The sequence below is a fragment of the Alligator mississippiensis genome, chromosome 1 (assembly GCF_030867095.1).
Source record: "Alligator mississippiensis isolate rAllMis1 chromosome 1, rAllMis1, whole genome shotgun sequence".
NCBI classification, from domain to species: domain Eukaryota; kingdom Metazoa; phylum Chordata; order Crocodylia; family Alligatoridae; genus Alligator; species Alligator mississippiensis.
Genome location: NC_081824.1, coordinates 124,526,301 through 124,540,519, shown reverse-complemented (window position 1 = coordinate 124,540,519; position 14,219 = coordinate 124,526,301). Strand labels below are relative to the sequence as shown.

The following is a 14,219-nucleotide window of genomic DNA, read 5'->3' as shown; positions in this document are numbered from 1 at the left end:
AGCTGGGTCCAGCCATAGTGCAGGAGTATTGTGTCACCTGGATGCCATCTGCGAGGCTTGGGCTATGGTGTAGGGGAGGAACGGAGCTGCAGATAGCACCCCCTGGCATTGGGGCAAGAATGGGCAGCCTCCTGCCTAATTAGTATCAATTAAAATCCATTACAATCCAGTGCTTCAGGACTTACTTCTTGAAATAAGTTAGTCACTACAAATTATCTGCCATTAGAAAAAGCAAAAACAAAACAGATCAAAGAGATTCACCTCTTGGCAAGGTTGCCACATAGCCCAAGTTCTCCTTTGTTGCAGGGAGAATAATAGAGCCAGCCCTGCACTATTTCACTGGGCTCCAGTCCAGTCTAATCCTCTCCACTTGAGAAGAAATTTCACTTTTCTCCCAAAGGAACCCCAACCTATCAAGGCTTGCTGAAAATCAGTGGTTCTTCAGGTTTCTCTGTCACAGAGCATAGCTTTTTGCTCAGTTCTTCAGTTGCTTAATAGTCCTTAGGTACCAGATATAAAATCTCAGAATCCTTTATTACTGGATTGAATTTAGATCTTCTGGTCCTCACACAACACGTATTATTTCTATGTAGATATATGCAAGTCCCAGACAAAAGTGATTTAATTCAGTTTATTTGTCAAATTATTTGTTATGAATAAATGAGTAGTACAATTATGCATGTGATTCTAAGTTTTGCACAGTTACTAACCTGCTCTTCCAAGAGTTCCTGCCACAGTAGTTTAATCTCTCGCAGCTTGTTCCAACGTTCTTCAGTCCAGCGGCAAACTGCTGTCCAGCGCTCACCAAGTCTCTAGAATAGCAAGACATTTATAAACAGTTAAAAGCCCACTAGGAACCTTAAAAAAAGCAAGATTTTCAAATCATAAATTACTTTCTCTAAATTATAATGCCACTTTCTAAAATATTATTATCCAAACCTAAAATTGCCACTCTTGCTTTACATAAAGCATAAGGATGGGACTCAGTTTTGGCCCCTTTTCCTCCAGGAGTAAGTAAAACAAATTTCTCTTCAACAAGAGCAAACTTACATATGTCACTCAGTCATTGTTTAAGTCGCACCCTTAAATATCTCCCATTTTATGCCAAGGTAGAATCTACTTATTTTAGGTCATTTGAAAAATACCATAGTAATTATTTTGAAAATATATACCACAGTAACTACTTTAAAATACTTTTTCATCACATTTAACATCTCAATTAAAACTATTTATACAAAAGGCTTAATAAAAGCCCGCTACATAAGTCCACTACGTTTGAATAGTTCCACAAATGAAACTGCCAACAGTATACATTTTTCAAAAGGTGCATGTCACTTGATTTGCACTGATTGTTATTAATTATCGTCTGTAAAAGGGCTTGGGCTCCTAACTGCTTTACATACATTTATACATTTTACTCTTGGTAATTTTAATAAATTCTTTATGTTGATATTGTTATTGATATTGCTAGTGTTATGTTCATGTGCAATCTTTCATAAATAACAGATTTAAAAATTAGTTTACAAAATACAAATGGGTCTATTTTTTAAACTGATGGGTGTCATGTCTGTACTCAGCAGATGATAAATTCATTCTGTGTTCCTAGGTTTGCCAGCCAAGTTCTTCAGAAAAAATATCTTTCTGCACTTGGATTTAATATTTTACATTAAATACATGAAACATACTATCAAACCACAGGTGTCAAAATACACAGACAAATTACAAGAGGAGAAAAAATATGAATTAGGTCGATTAACAATTAGGTGATATTTATTTAGAACAGCTTCAAAATTAAATTATTGTAACTATTGTACTGAGATAGCAAACAACCTACCACTGCATATACCAGAAAGCATACAATACATTTACCTGCAATTGTTCCTCCAGGACAGCTGTGGTACTCTCACCACTATTTTCATCAACGATCACCACCATGTGGGTTAGTGAGTTTACTTTAACTTGTTCTGCCTCAAGGTCATTCTGCAGCTCCTAGAAACAAAATCAATGGTTACAGACATTGAACAGTTGGGGGAATCAGCCTTTCTAACCATAGTAATATAAACAATTGTGTGGCAAAGTGCTTAAGATTCAACATTAAACAATAATTTACCAACAAGAGTCATTTCAAAATTTAAACAAATAGAACTATATGGTCCTGGAGAGTTCAATGGACCTAAAATCTATGTTCAAATATTTAAAAATATGAGCAGGTATTTTATAGCTTATCAAAATCTCCAATATTTGTTGTTTTGTTAGACTTCATTAAAAAAAACTCTATTGGCATACCAAAGTATAAAAAATGATGCCTGAAAATTCATATTTAGTCCATTAACCCGTTGTCTTTCTGAACCTATAATTTTACATATAAGCTTAGAGCTTTTATAAAAATATTCTGCTATAGATAAAGTATCAAATTTTGGAGGCCAACAGCAGACTAAATTAGCAAGCACTCTTGCCTTTTAACAGGTTATGAGGGAACAATAATGACAACTAACCGTATGCGTTAAATGACATGGTATATTACGTTCAGAGATCATTCCCAAGAGACTACACAGCAATTACAAAAAACAGAGAGCCCTGTTAGCTAGCAGTAGCTTATAGTTATTGTAACTACAAATTGTAAGATTGTAAATGCAACTATAATCCCCATTTAAAATTTACACGATTAATGTGGGCAGCTATTCAAACAGAGATAACCTTCTGAAATCCCCATAGACACCCAGTCAGAAAGGCACTGCACACTACCCATCTTGGGCGGACTCAAATTCTTCTCAGTTTTACTGCTAATACCAGCTACACTGTTAGTTTCACTGCTGATACTATCTGTCATTGTATTGCTATCCATATCAGATCATCATGGTGCTCTCCCCTACCTTGAGGGTCTTTAACACGAGATGGACAAACACCTAGCTGGGGTCATCTGACCCCAGCGCTCTATCCTGCTCAAGGCAAGGGGTCAGACTTGATGATCTACTGAGATACCTTCCGATCTCCAAAACTCTATAAATAAATCTCTAAATCATAAAATGTAAAACCAAGTTGCTTCCATAAGCAGTAGGGATTATTCAGACAACCCCTGAATAAGATAAAAGGTTACAAAACAACACTTCAAGTACCTCCGCAAAATAAATGCCTGCAGTCTTACATTTTCAATGGCACCTTTAATCCCACAGAACCCTAAATCATTTTCAATAAACATATGCATGAAGGTCAAATGAAATGCCGGCACTTGGCAAAAGGAAGGGAAGAAGCCACCACAAGGCAAGAGCAGGACATGGAAAGTCTGATCAATTATCCAGGGCAAAACCTACCCTTTTAGTACCGTTTTAACCTTCATGGCCTTTAAGATACATCCATAATGGCAAAGAAGTTCACAAGCTGTGCCACCACCAGATGAATGTTCTTCTCAATACTGATCAAAGCGATCAAAGCTGGAAGAGCAATGAGCATCTAAAAGCCCTCTTGCCGCTATAAGCACCTACAGGTCAGCAGGCCAGGCTCAGCTCCAGGAAGCAGGTTTCAGGCCCGTCTCTACCTTGCAAGCTTTCTGCCAAGAGAACTGCTACTGGCACACAGCCACAACCACAGAGAAGCTGCTGTGCATGTGCAGACTTCACAGCTACTGCCAAAGCCACTACCAGTAGAGGTGCTATGACTCAACTAACAAAGTGCTTTCTAATGGATTTGATTTCCCTTCTCCTTGTCACTATCCACTTTCACATCAAAGCCATCACAAAATACTTCCTCAGTAGACTGAGGTCTAAACCCTGCCTCAAAAAAGATCCTGAAGTTGCTGCCGCAGCTGAGTATTTTTGTTATTAGACCTTATGTTTTCCCCCTCATGATGTACAATACAGAAAGGCTTTACTTTATGTTCTTCCATCTGCTTTTGAAGCAACTCTAAAACTTCAGCGGAGGGCTCAGACTCCATCTTTTGAATGCGCTCTTCTGTGACAGTCAACCAGTCAGCCAACTGCTGCAATTGCTTCTTCTGCAGTTCCATCAATACATCGTGCAGGCTGCTCACGGGAGGAAAGAAAACAAAAGCAGACTGATTCCCAAAGGGCTTTGCCAAGGAAAGAATAAAAGATCTAGTTATGAATAAAGAAGGAATATGCCTGGCCATGAGCCCCTTAAGTATTTCTAGATAAACACTGCAGCATTTAATTCTAAACTAAAATATATACATAAGTGTCTTTGTTGACTCTTCTACTGCAAATACAAATTCCTCTAGCCATTTATTAAAGTTTGTTTTTTGCATTACTAATTCCCTCCTGAAAAAGATATCACCAAGAGCTGCTATGAAATCCTGTTTCTCCCTTACCATGCAGTTCAAATTGTAATAAAGCACAAAGAAAAATATCCTACAAACAGTCATCAAAATAAAGCCAAGCGCATTTCTCATCACATTGATTAAAGGTTTAACATTTAAAACTTAAATTGATTTTAAAAATTAAGATTTGTGCAAGTACTATATACCAGCAGTGAATAACATATTACAATTTCATAAAATAGAGATTTATTTTTTAATCTTACCAAGAAATTTTATGAAAATGGGCATTTTCTAGATGGCACAAACTGGGCAGATTTAATATCGCAAAAAAATTTATTCAGAAAATAAAGCAAGATACAACACAACTGCCCATCTGATAACTATGGGCACCTATAAACATGCATCGAGGCTGCTCCAATGCACTGTAATTACAGCATGTTGGAGCAGACGTGATTAATTGAGTCTCCTGGAGCATAGTAATTATTATGCTCCAGCAGACTCCAGTGTCACATGTATCAAAGTCCCCATGGTGGTGACAAGGGTGCTTTAACTAAGGCTCATTCTGTGAGCTTTAGTAGAGCACCCCCACTGCCATTTTTCACTGTGGGGACACTGATACATGTGATGATCTGGGCACTTAAAATTAGAGCAGCTCTCAGAGCAACACTAATTAAAGTGCCTCCCTCCCCCACTTTCCCTGGAGCACATATATAAACACCCTAAGTAGTCCCATGAACTATTTTTCAAGTAGTATTTGAAGGGTGTGGCTCACCAGGACTGCCTGTCCATGCTCTCCACTCTGAGAGACTCCCACCGAGAGTTAAGCAGAGCCATCTGTTCCTGGATTTCATTCTCCTCTTCTTCAGATAGATTGCCCTGGGCTATTAATTGGTTCCCAGCCTGCAGAACACTACCCACACTGCTCTGGTGTGCAGTCAGCTCCATCATAAAAGCCTGGAAAAGGTACAACCAGCCTCATCATCATGACTGATGAGCTATCATCCGGAATTTATGAATTTCTAAGTCTTAATAAACTGATAATGTTTAAACCACTATGGTGCAAAATAAGCTGCCATCATCAGATTCACAAACACCAGCAGATCCATTTCTTTCTACATGAGAAAACTTCGAATGTTTCAGTAAAACAAGGAGATAATTGAGGAATTAAAACAGACCTGGCCTCAGAAAAATGACTGCTGTTCAGAAGGCAACCTTTAAATATACACACTGAGAACTTTTACTAGAAATAGATCAGTAGGAAAAAAGACATTTAAACAAAATCCAAAGTCTACTCCACAGAAGCAAATATATATTTTAACACTGAAAAGATAATTATTATTTTAGTTAATAAAAAAGTAGAAAGTCTACATAGGGCCTACTCCCCAATCGATATAAAATCACCATTGCTCATTGGATCTACCCCATAACCCATTGCAAAGTCTATAAAATCCCCATCATGCACCCTGATAAAGAATGAGCACATGCTGCATGCTGAAGTGAATATTCTAACAATCAGTTACTCCATTGTTTAAAAAAAGAATAAAGGGCACAATTTAGTACACAACCATGCACAACTCAAGGTCATAAGTCTTAATAATGCAATACAACCATTATCAGTGGTAGTCTTGGTTACATTTTGGACTTTCAGAATGGCAGGAAATATGGACACTTTGCAATAGGATTTTGTTCGGATTCAAAACATGTTTTCCTCATAAGTTTACAAATACAGGTGCTGCCCCAGACTCATGAACCTGGGAGTGCACTCCCAAGATTTCTAGGTTCCTGGCTCCACAGAAGACATCTGGAAGCCCTGAGAGCCTCCAAGGTCAGGACTTAAATGCTCCCTGTGGAGACCCCAGAGCCTAGAACTAAGAAGCCCCAAAATGGTCAGATTCCCAAACCAACTGCCTCCCTAGGGTCCACAAACTAAGCAGGGATTTCGACTTTCCAAGGTTCCTGGCCTCAAAGCTACTCTGCCCTAATGCCAGGGCCATGACAAGCAGTACATATTTTTAGCAAGAACGACAAATCAAATAGAAGAACTGCCAGCAAAGAAACTTACTTCATGAGTACCAAACTGTTCCTTGACCTCCTCAACATCATCAGTTATGTCCTCCTGCTCATGAAATGTGTCTTCAGCTGAAAGCAACCATGTAAGGACCTCTTCCAGAGCTATTTGGTAGCTATCCAAGTCCATATCTACCTCGGTCACAGTGCTAGGGGTTTCCGCTCTAGAATTGCCATGCTCATCCTCTGGCATTACATTCTACACAGGAAAAAAAAAGAAAGTGACATCTCAGAAATACCAAGAAGAGCTCTCTGGTTTTAAAACTGGCAACATGTATTGTCAGAGATCCCTGGCTCTATTTAAATGATGTGACACATGTCCAATATGCCAACTTCTAAAGTTGGCATACTGGACATGGTTAATGTCCATGGACTGGTTATTTCGTAGCATAGACCAGGGGTGCTCAACCTCTGACCTGCAGGCGAAATACAGCCTGCAGGACTCCCCACGGGTCAGGAAATTTGGTGGCAGGGGAGCAGTGGCAATTAATACTACCACCCCTTCTCCACTGCCAAATTCCCAAGATCCACACAGTGGGTTGGAGCTGGGTCATGATCTTCCCCCCTACCTAGCCACATTGGGCCAAGCCATACCCCTTACCCCCTGCACAGCTGGTTTGGAGCCAACCCATACCCCTTCTCCTCCTTAACTCCCATGGGTTTGGACCATGCCCCCTTCCCTCCACCTAGCCAGGGGGGCTGGGCCATTCCCCTTTTCCCCTGTAGGGTCAGACCACCCCCCCACCCCCCCAAGGGTTGGACTGCACCTCCTGACTGGCAAGGTTGGGGCCAAGCCATACCCTTTTCTTCCCAAAAGGCTATGCCATGTCCCTTTCCCCTGTGTGGCTGGTTCAGGGCTGGACTACACCCTCTTCTTCCCTGAGGGCTAAGCCATATACCTCCACCCCTGGGACTGGACTGGGGCTGGGTCAGTCTCCCTCTCCTCCTTGCAGGGCCCGGCTGGGGACAGGCCAAGCCACTTTCCCCCTTACAGCTGGATCATGGACGGGCTATCCCCCGGTCCTCTCTGCACAGCAAGATGGAGCCCACCATGCCTGCCCCAGGCACCAGATTCGGTCCACCAGTCAGATGCAGCCTGCAGAGGGACCGGGCACTGCCTATCCAGCCCACCAGATAAAAAGGTTGAGCACCACTGGACTAACACACTTCTGTATATTGTAAGGCCATTAGGGACCTTGGAAGTTCATTGGGTCCAGCTCCCTGCACCAAGCTTGTGTTCAACCTTTTGCCCATGCAGGCCAGAAGAGAGTGACACGGGGCCTGACTACAAGCCAGGTCGGCCCTGGGGCCTGGTACTAGCCCCTTCCTGCCCCGCATGCTGGGACTGGATTCTGGGGGCCCGGCACCACTCCTCACACACAGGGATCGAGTCCAAGGGGGCTGGTACCACCCCTGCCCAGCTCTCTCACCTTAGGATTGGGTCCCAGGGGTTTGACACCACCCCCTTCTGCTCCCACTGTGTTGGAACTGTGTCCAGGGGAGCCATCAGTACCCCTGCCTGCCCCCTGCACTCCAGGATTGGGGCCCAGGGTAGGGGACAGCATCACCCCCTCCCAGGCCCCCACACTAGGATTGGGCCCTGCCCAGTTTTGAGCACTAGGATCAGGTGCCAGATCCAGTGCACAAGACCCAGAGATTTGGCAACAGGGGAGCAGTGCAACCACTCCCCCGCCAACCAATTTTTATACCCATGGGGAGCCCCGCTGGCCAGCTGACATGGCACCATTGGCTGGATCTGGCCCACAAGCCAGAGGTTGAGTATCCCTGAACTAGAAGAATAAACTGTCATATTCAACTGTTTCAAGGGGAAAAGTAATAACAGAAAACAGGGTCTAGACCACATCTTGAGTAAGAAAAGCGTCCTTAGTTGCCTTTATAAGGAACACTTAGAGGCACTGGCATAAGTGCCTCTATCTTGTATAAATCCTCCATTATATAAAAGATGAAACAAACTTTGGGTAACCCTTGTAGACAGACTGGCTTGCAAAGCCAGATTCCATGTTTTTGCTGATGTAAACAAGAAAGTACCAACTTAAGGGTTTGACTATAGACACGCAAACAAAGCGAAACCTATTACCATAAGAAATAGCACTCATTGTCAAGAGTCCAAACCAAATTGGTAACATCAGGGGCCATCCTAATTAAACAGTTGTTAAGTATTTTATCATAAATTCTAGACTTAGCTTAGAAGAGGATCTTCATGACCAACCCCTTTCATTAACATATACCCAATCAGGTTGTAGTTGGATGTATGTCATTAATAACTGCATATATATGATTGTAAAGCTGGGGGAAGTTGGGAATCATGGACCTGAGCTGTTGGAACAATTGAAGAAGAGCTCAGAGTTCCTGGGATCCAGCCTACATGCATCCTCCCAGTCATTAATATGTTTCTGCATTTCCATTGCCCAGTCTGAATTCTAGTTAAACTTATGTTTAGCTTTCCAATAACGTGATTCTCTTGAGAAGAGACAGATGTGCTCTTTCTCTTTATCCAGAAACAACAAAGAAAACTCCCCCAATTTGGGGATGGAGGGCTTCCCTTCAGTCTTCATTAAACAAAGCTCACTGACGTATCAAAAAAAAAAAAAAACCTAAACATTTGAAAGAAAGGAAACAGCAATGTCTTGTCATCGAACAGTAACAATTTAGAAAATTGACTGCATCTACTGAAGTTATATCACCAGAATCAAGCTTTGTATCTCTTTCTGGTCTGATGTCTGACAGCCTAGTGGTATAGCCACTTGAAAAGGGGAGGACCAAAGAAAGAAGACAGCCTAAATATGGAATTCTATATATGCTCTTAGTCTACTTTTTCCAACCCATCAATGTATGAGAAAGAGGGACAGGAGCAGGACACAAAACACCTAGCTTTCCAATTTGCATAATTATTTTTCCCTTCCCACTTCCTGTAGGGAAGTTAATGCTAGGGTGAAAACGGAAGACAGAACCAGGAAGAGGGCTGTAAAGGTGTGATTTTAGTAATTGCCCACAGATTCTGCCCAGGGTAGAAGGGTTATCTGTACATTGCAGAAAGAACTAGGGAACTTGAAGTCTGATTTAAAATTATAGCCAACAGCCTTCCACACTTGTATGGATATAAACATACCTGCTGTATATTAAATTCTCCTTCACATTCCTGTTTGTATCTCCTTGGAAGAGTCTCTACCTCTCGAATATCTTCCATAGTGACTTGTTTAGGAAGGACCTCAAACAAAGAGGTCAAATACATGATGATCGATTTTTTATCAGGAAGCTGTACAGCAATGTCTAAGATAGAAAATTTTAAATTGGCAGGAGGGAGAAAAAAAATAATCAAACAAGACTGCTTTTCTAGACTATCTCCTAAAAAGCTTCTGTTAATTCTCTCCATTGACATAAAAATAAAATCAGTGTCTCTTTTAATATAAACAATTTGTATTAAGGTAGAATATGAAGTCTATTTTGTATGTGCATACTTATTCTAACAGAGTAATCATACGTGAGAACAAGTGCACGGTAGTTAATCAGGCATAGCTATTCAGGATCAATTCCTTATCCCTATATGGACAATCCCTTAAGGAGCTCAAAGGGAAAAGTGGAACAGCTATCCTGAGTTACATCCTTGTATGTCCAAGCATTTAAAATAAACTCCATCCCTGTAGCTGTGTTATAGCACAGGATATTTGCAGATCACATAAGAAAAGGTTTCTGTTGTGATATGTTGATCAGTACAATTGAGTGGATGAAAATTCCAGCTCATACTTCAAAACTCCTTTTCAAGAAGGTAGTATAAACACCAGTTAAGTTTGGGAAGCACTATATAAAATGTACCTATGGGAGACTGAAGTTCCAACAGGAGATTTTAAAAGGAATCATGGAAACTTAGTGGCTAGACATATAATAGAGCAGGGGTCAGCAATCTACATCCCAAGGGCCAGATCCAAAGAGGTCCCAACCAGGGGCAGAAGAGCAGAGAGGGGAAGAATCAATGGCACAAAGCTGCGCTGTGTCACCCATTTCCTTCAGCGTGTCCCACTTTGATGTGAAGCCTGCTGCTCCACCGAGTCTGTGCTTGCCTCACATTCAGGAATCTGCAACAAGGGCGAGTGCCTGCAACTGTGGGGGAGCTGAGACTTCCAGCCCAGAACCACAGCCGGATTGCACGCTCTGGCACATGTCCTGGCAAAAGACTGTCAACTGCTGTAGCATGGGAGCCTTTAAAGTACTGATATATACAATAGTGAGTGAAAGGGACAGGCTAACTATTAAATGTTACCTGTTTCTAAACACTTAGCTCAAAAGTTAAATTTTAAATCAAGCGTAAAGAAGCATGCAGTACCTTCAGGATCTAACAGTTTTTCTATTCCCAGGTGTTTTTTGGCTATGCTGAACGCATGTTCCAGTCGTTCAACTGGAGACATCTTGGTAACTCTATCCCAACTGAAGAGTTCAGGTCTGAAAGTGTGGAAATAAAAAATATATATATATTTTTTTTTAATAAAAGAAAAATCAAATGAGGGGAAAAGATAAATTCCACATGTATCAGTGAATGCTACAATGTTTTTACTAATTACAGATAAAACCCAGAATTGTAAGATTAGCAATGTATTTGCAAGTTAATACAAAGAAAATTCTTAACAGATTCAAATCACTTTCTTTACAAATGCCACAGTTGCCCCATCCACTGCTACATAATGAAGTGTACAAGTACAATGAATGCAGTTGAATTCTATCGTACCAGCCATTAGCTTAAAAAGCTTTTCTTTTTTTTCTTTTTTTAAGAATTCGTATTACTCAAAGGTATATTTTTTAGCATTACTGCTTAATATGTATTTTGGGTAACAAAATAAAAACAAGTCAGTTTTACTTCTGTTTCTAGTCAATATACCACACCCAAATTTTATGTTCCAAGATTTGAACAGTGTTTCAGTGGTTGAGCTGCAAAGACTAAAAAGAAATCAAGAAATGTTGTTTTAATTGTACTAACTGGAATGGAATCAGAGGTGAGGAACAAAATTATTAAGAAGCTAAAAGGAATGGGGAAAAGTTTAATGTTCTAACAGCTAATAAAACCCACTGAATAAAACAACATTTTGATAATGGCCCAAAATATTTAAAAAATTTAAACGAAAGTATTAGAAATGACTTTAAAATGGTTCTGTTAAGTGAAATGAGATTAAGCGATGAAAAATATTGAAATGATATATTAGAAAAATCAACAGCACCCATTAGGAATCTGAGAAGCTGTGATTACTGCTCCTGATCAACTATAAATTGCACACAAATTTGTTAGCTCCATCTCCTCAGCATCCTTTCACAATCTTTATATTCATCATTTGTCTTTCAAGCCAGGTATACGTTACAACATAGTTATACAAGTGTAGACACAATGTATTTCAGTACAGCTTAAGTCATTCGGGAAGGTAGTTTAACTACACCAAGTTAAAAAACAAACAAAAGAAACTCCTATGCTGGTGTAAGGTGCATTTTATGCCTTTGTGGTATAGAGCACGTTACATTTTAAGCTCCCTGATGATGCTATATGTCTGGAAAGCACTTAGCACTGACCAGCTGACTATTCAGGCTTCCCAAATGCTAACTGTTAAAATAATAAATTATAATCTGGAATAGTCCACCTGTAAAAATAAATAAATAAAAAAATAAAAAAAATAAAAAATCATTTGACACAGAAAATTATACTGGACTGACCAAACCTGAAATCTCCTATGAATAAACATATTTCTTCAAACAGGCAAGTATGAATAATTTCATCAAAAATGCCTCCAAAAACACAAAGAGTAGGTGCTCACTGCCCTGCGAAGTTTCAAGAGAGTGAGAATAGAATGAGGCAAGGAAATAAACCATCAGCTCACTATGACATACAAAGTATTATTTTATCCTTTGATCTCTTGTTCACTAATAAGAGTGCTATTGTGAGAATAAAACATTTTCTTTTAAATGACAAGCATTCAAAACTGAAAGTGTTTCATTTGTTTCAAAGCTATTCTTTTTCTACACACTGAAGAAATGCTGCAAATAATGAGCAGTATTAGAAACTTTCTTCCAAGTGTTTTCATTTTGGAGGACATGAATAAGGTGGCCATACAGCCAACAAAACTTTGTTGAGGCCCATTCCAGCTTATGTTCTGTCTAATGATTGTCAAGTGGGATTTAAAACCATTTCAAGATTATTTTTTTGTTTTTTTGGCGGGGGCGGAAGTTACGCTATAGACTTGGCTTAGACCCCCGAAAGTAAGATCTGCACTGGCAAATTTCCCTCCATTGTTATTGTTACCATGAGAAAAACAATTAATCATTTATACGGACTAGAAGCTGTTGAATGCTCCAGGATGAAAAGGCCGAAAGCTGCTTGTTTGTATAGCTCAATGATGTCCTAACAACTTTCACTTACTTGTGTCTGTGGATCACAGCATTAAAGGCAAGTCCATCTGTCCAGCTCGTAGTAAAGTTGAGAACATTGACCTGACTGTAAGGCCTTGTGGACTGTCGAACCCAGCTCAACAGGATTTTCTCACTGTTTGTCTGCTGCAAGTCTGACATGATGTCCTTCATGACATCCTTCACCTGCAAAAAGAAAATAAGTAGCTGTTGTCATTTAAAGAAATATCAACTGCTTGATTTTGTTCCCGCTTAGGCAGCAAGTAATTGCACAAATTAGTGAGAGTCCAAAATACTGTTGCGGACAATAAAACTGGTCAAGTTATGGCCTATACCTGCTGAAGGTGAACTTCAGATTAGGAGATGTTCAAGCCCTCTTTGCCTCATCCTGATTATGAGCTACTGAGACAGTAGAAATGAACCTGAGTAAAAATGAAATGGTGTGCGTCTCATCTAAGATAGAAGAGCCTCCTCAGTGCTGCCTAGAGTTATCAGCTAGCATGGCATGCATAGGGCTCTGCCCCCTTCTCCCCTTTAGCTCCAGCATCAAACATTTTTCCTGACACATGCTTATGCTTACAGGAAAGCCAATCAAGATTGTGCTATGTCATATTGAATGAAATAGTTTAAACGTTTGTAATAGTTGCCCATTACCCAGTTTAGGAAGAAGACAAGATTCATCTTCTTATCTAGGCCATTGTTTTGGTCTACGTGTGGAAGGTCCTAGCTTTGCTCAAAGTCTTAACTCTTGAATTTTATCTTTAGAGGCCTTTAACAAAGTTAACCTAAAAATGACCCTTAAGCAAATATCCCACATTCCGAGAAATCAAACCCTAGGAGCCTTTTAAAAAATTGGAAAGAAAAGGTCACTTGCAGTGGTATGGAAATTCCTCAAAGTAATTAAAATGATCAACAAAAGAAACTGATTACCAAGCAAAAGAATCTGTTAAGTAAGATCCGAGCCCAAATTTGGGAGTAGTGACAGGTTTGGGTAGGAGGGGCCCAAGACAGCAACTCACTCAATAAAAACTGTAACCTACTGTCCCAATTTGGAGGTAACCTCACTTGCAGAACAAGGAAGAATCGCAAGTGTAGGCCGGATCAGACTGATCACCTGAACCACCCTCTCCGTGAACACGAATCTCTTAGTTCACGCTGAAGCCGCGGAGCACCCGAAAGGGACTGAAGGAAGGGGACTTAGTCTTATCAGTATTGAGGCCAGCCCATTGAATCGTATTGCTGAGGCGAGCCCATTGAACTGTACTACTGAGGCCAACCCATTAAATTGTACTACTGAGGAATGAAAGCATATCTAGATGTTTGGCTTCTCAGAATTCTAAGATTGTAAGTATATTATGAAAAATAATAGTATTGATTCAAATTTAACTTTTAGTTGTAATTGTTTTAAAGAAGTACATTCGGAGCATTGTTTCTGATATATGTAGTTATTGTGTTCTTAATGTTTGTGGTATTTCTT

At 40.1% G+C, this 14,219-nt stretch overlaps 1 protein-coding gene across 10 annotated transcripts in view; it reads right to left on the bottom strand.

The window, feature by feature from the left end:
* UTRN (utrophin) overlaps positions 1–14,219 on the bottom strand; it is a 631,944-nt gene that overhangs the window by 432,389 nt on the left and 185,336 nt on the right. For all 10 annotated transcript variants that reach the window (XM_019488372.2, XM_014605522.3, XM_059713704.1 and 7 more), the window contains 8 exons: positions 12,756–12,928; positions 10,683–10,798; positions 9,471–9,631; positions 6,336–6,539; positions 5,046–5,227; positions 3,869–4,019; positions 1,870–1,989; positions 711–812 (listed from right to left, as the gene is read on the bottom strand). In XM_019488372.2, the coding sequence (XP_019343917.1) occupies positions 711–812; positions 1,870–1,989; positions 3,869–4,019; positions 5,046–5,227; positions 6,336–6,539; positions 9,471–9,631; positions 10,683–10,798; positions 12,756–12,928 (1,209 nt within the window). The remainder of the gene's footprint in view (positions 1–710; positions 813–1,869; positions 1,990–3,868; positions 4,020–5,045; positions 5,228–6,335; positions 6,540–9,470; positions 9,632–10,682; positions 10,799–12,755; positions 12,929–14,219) is intronic.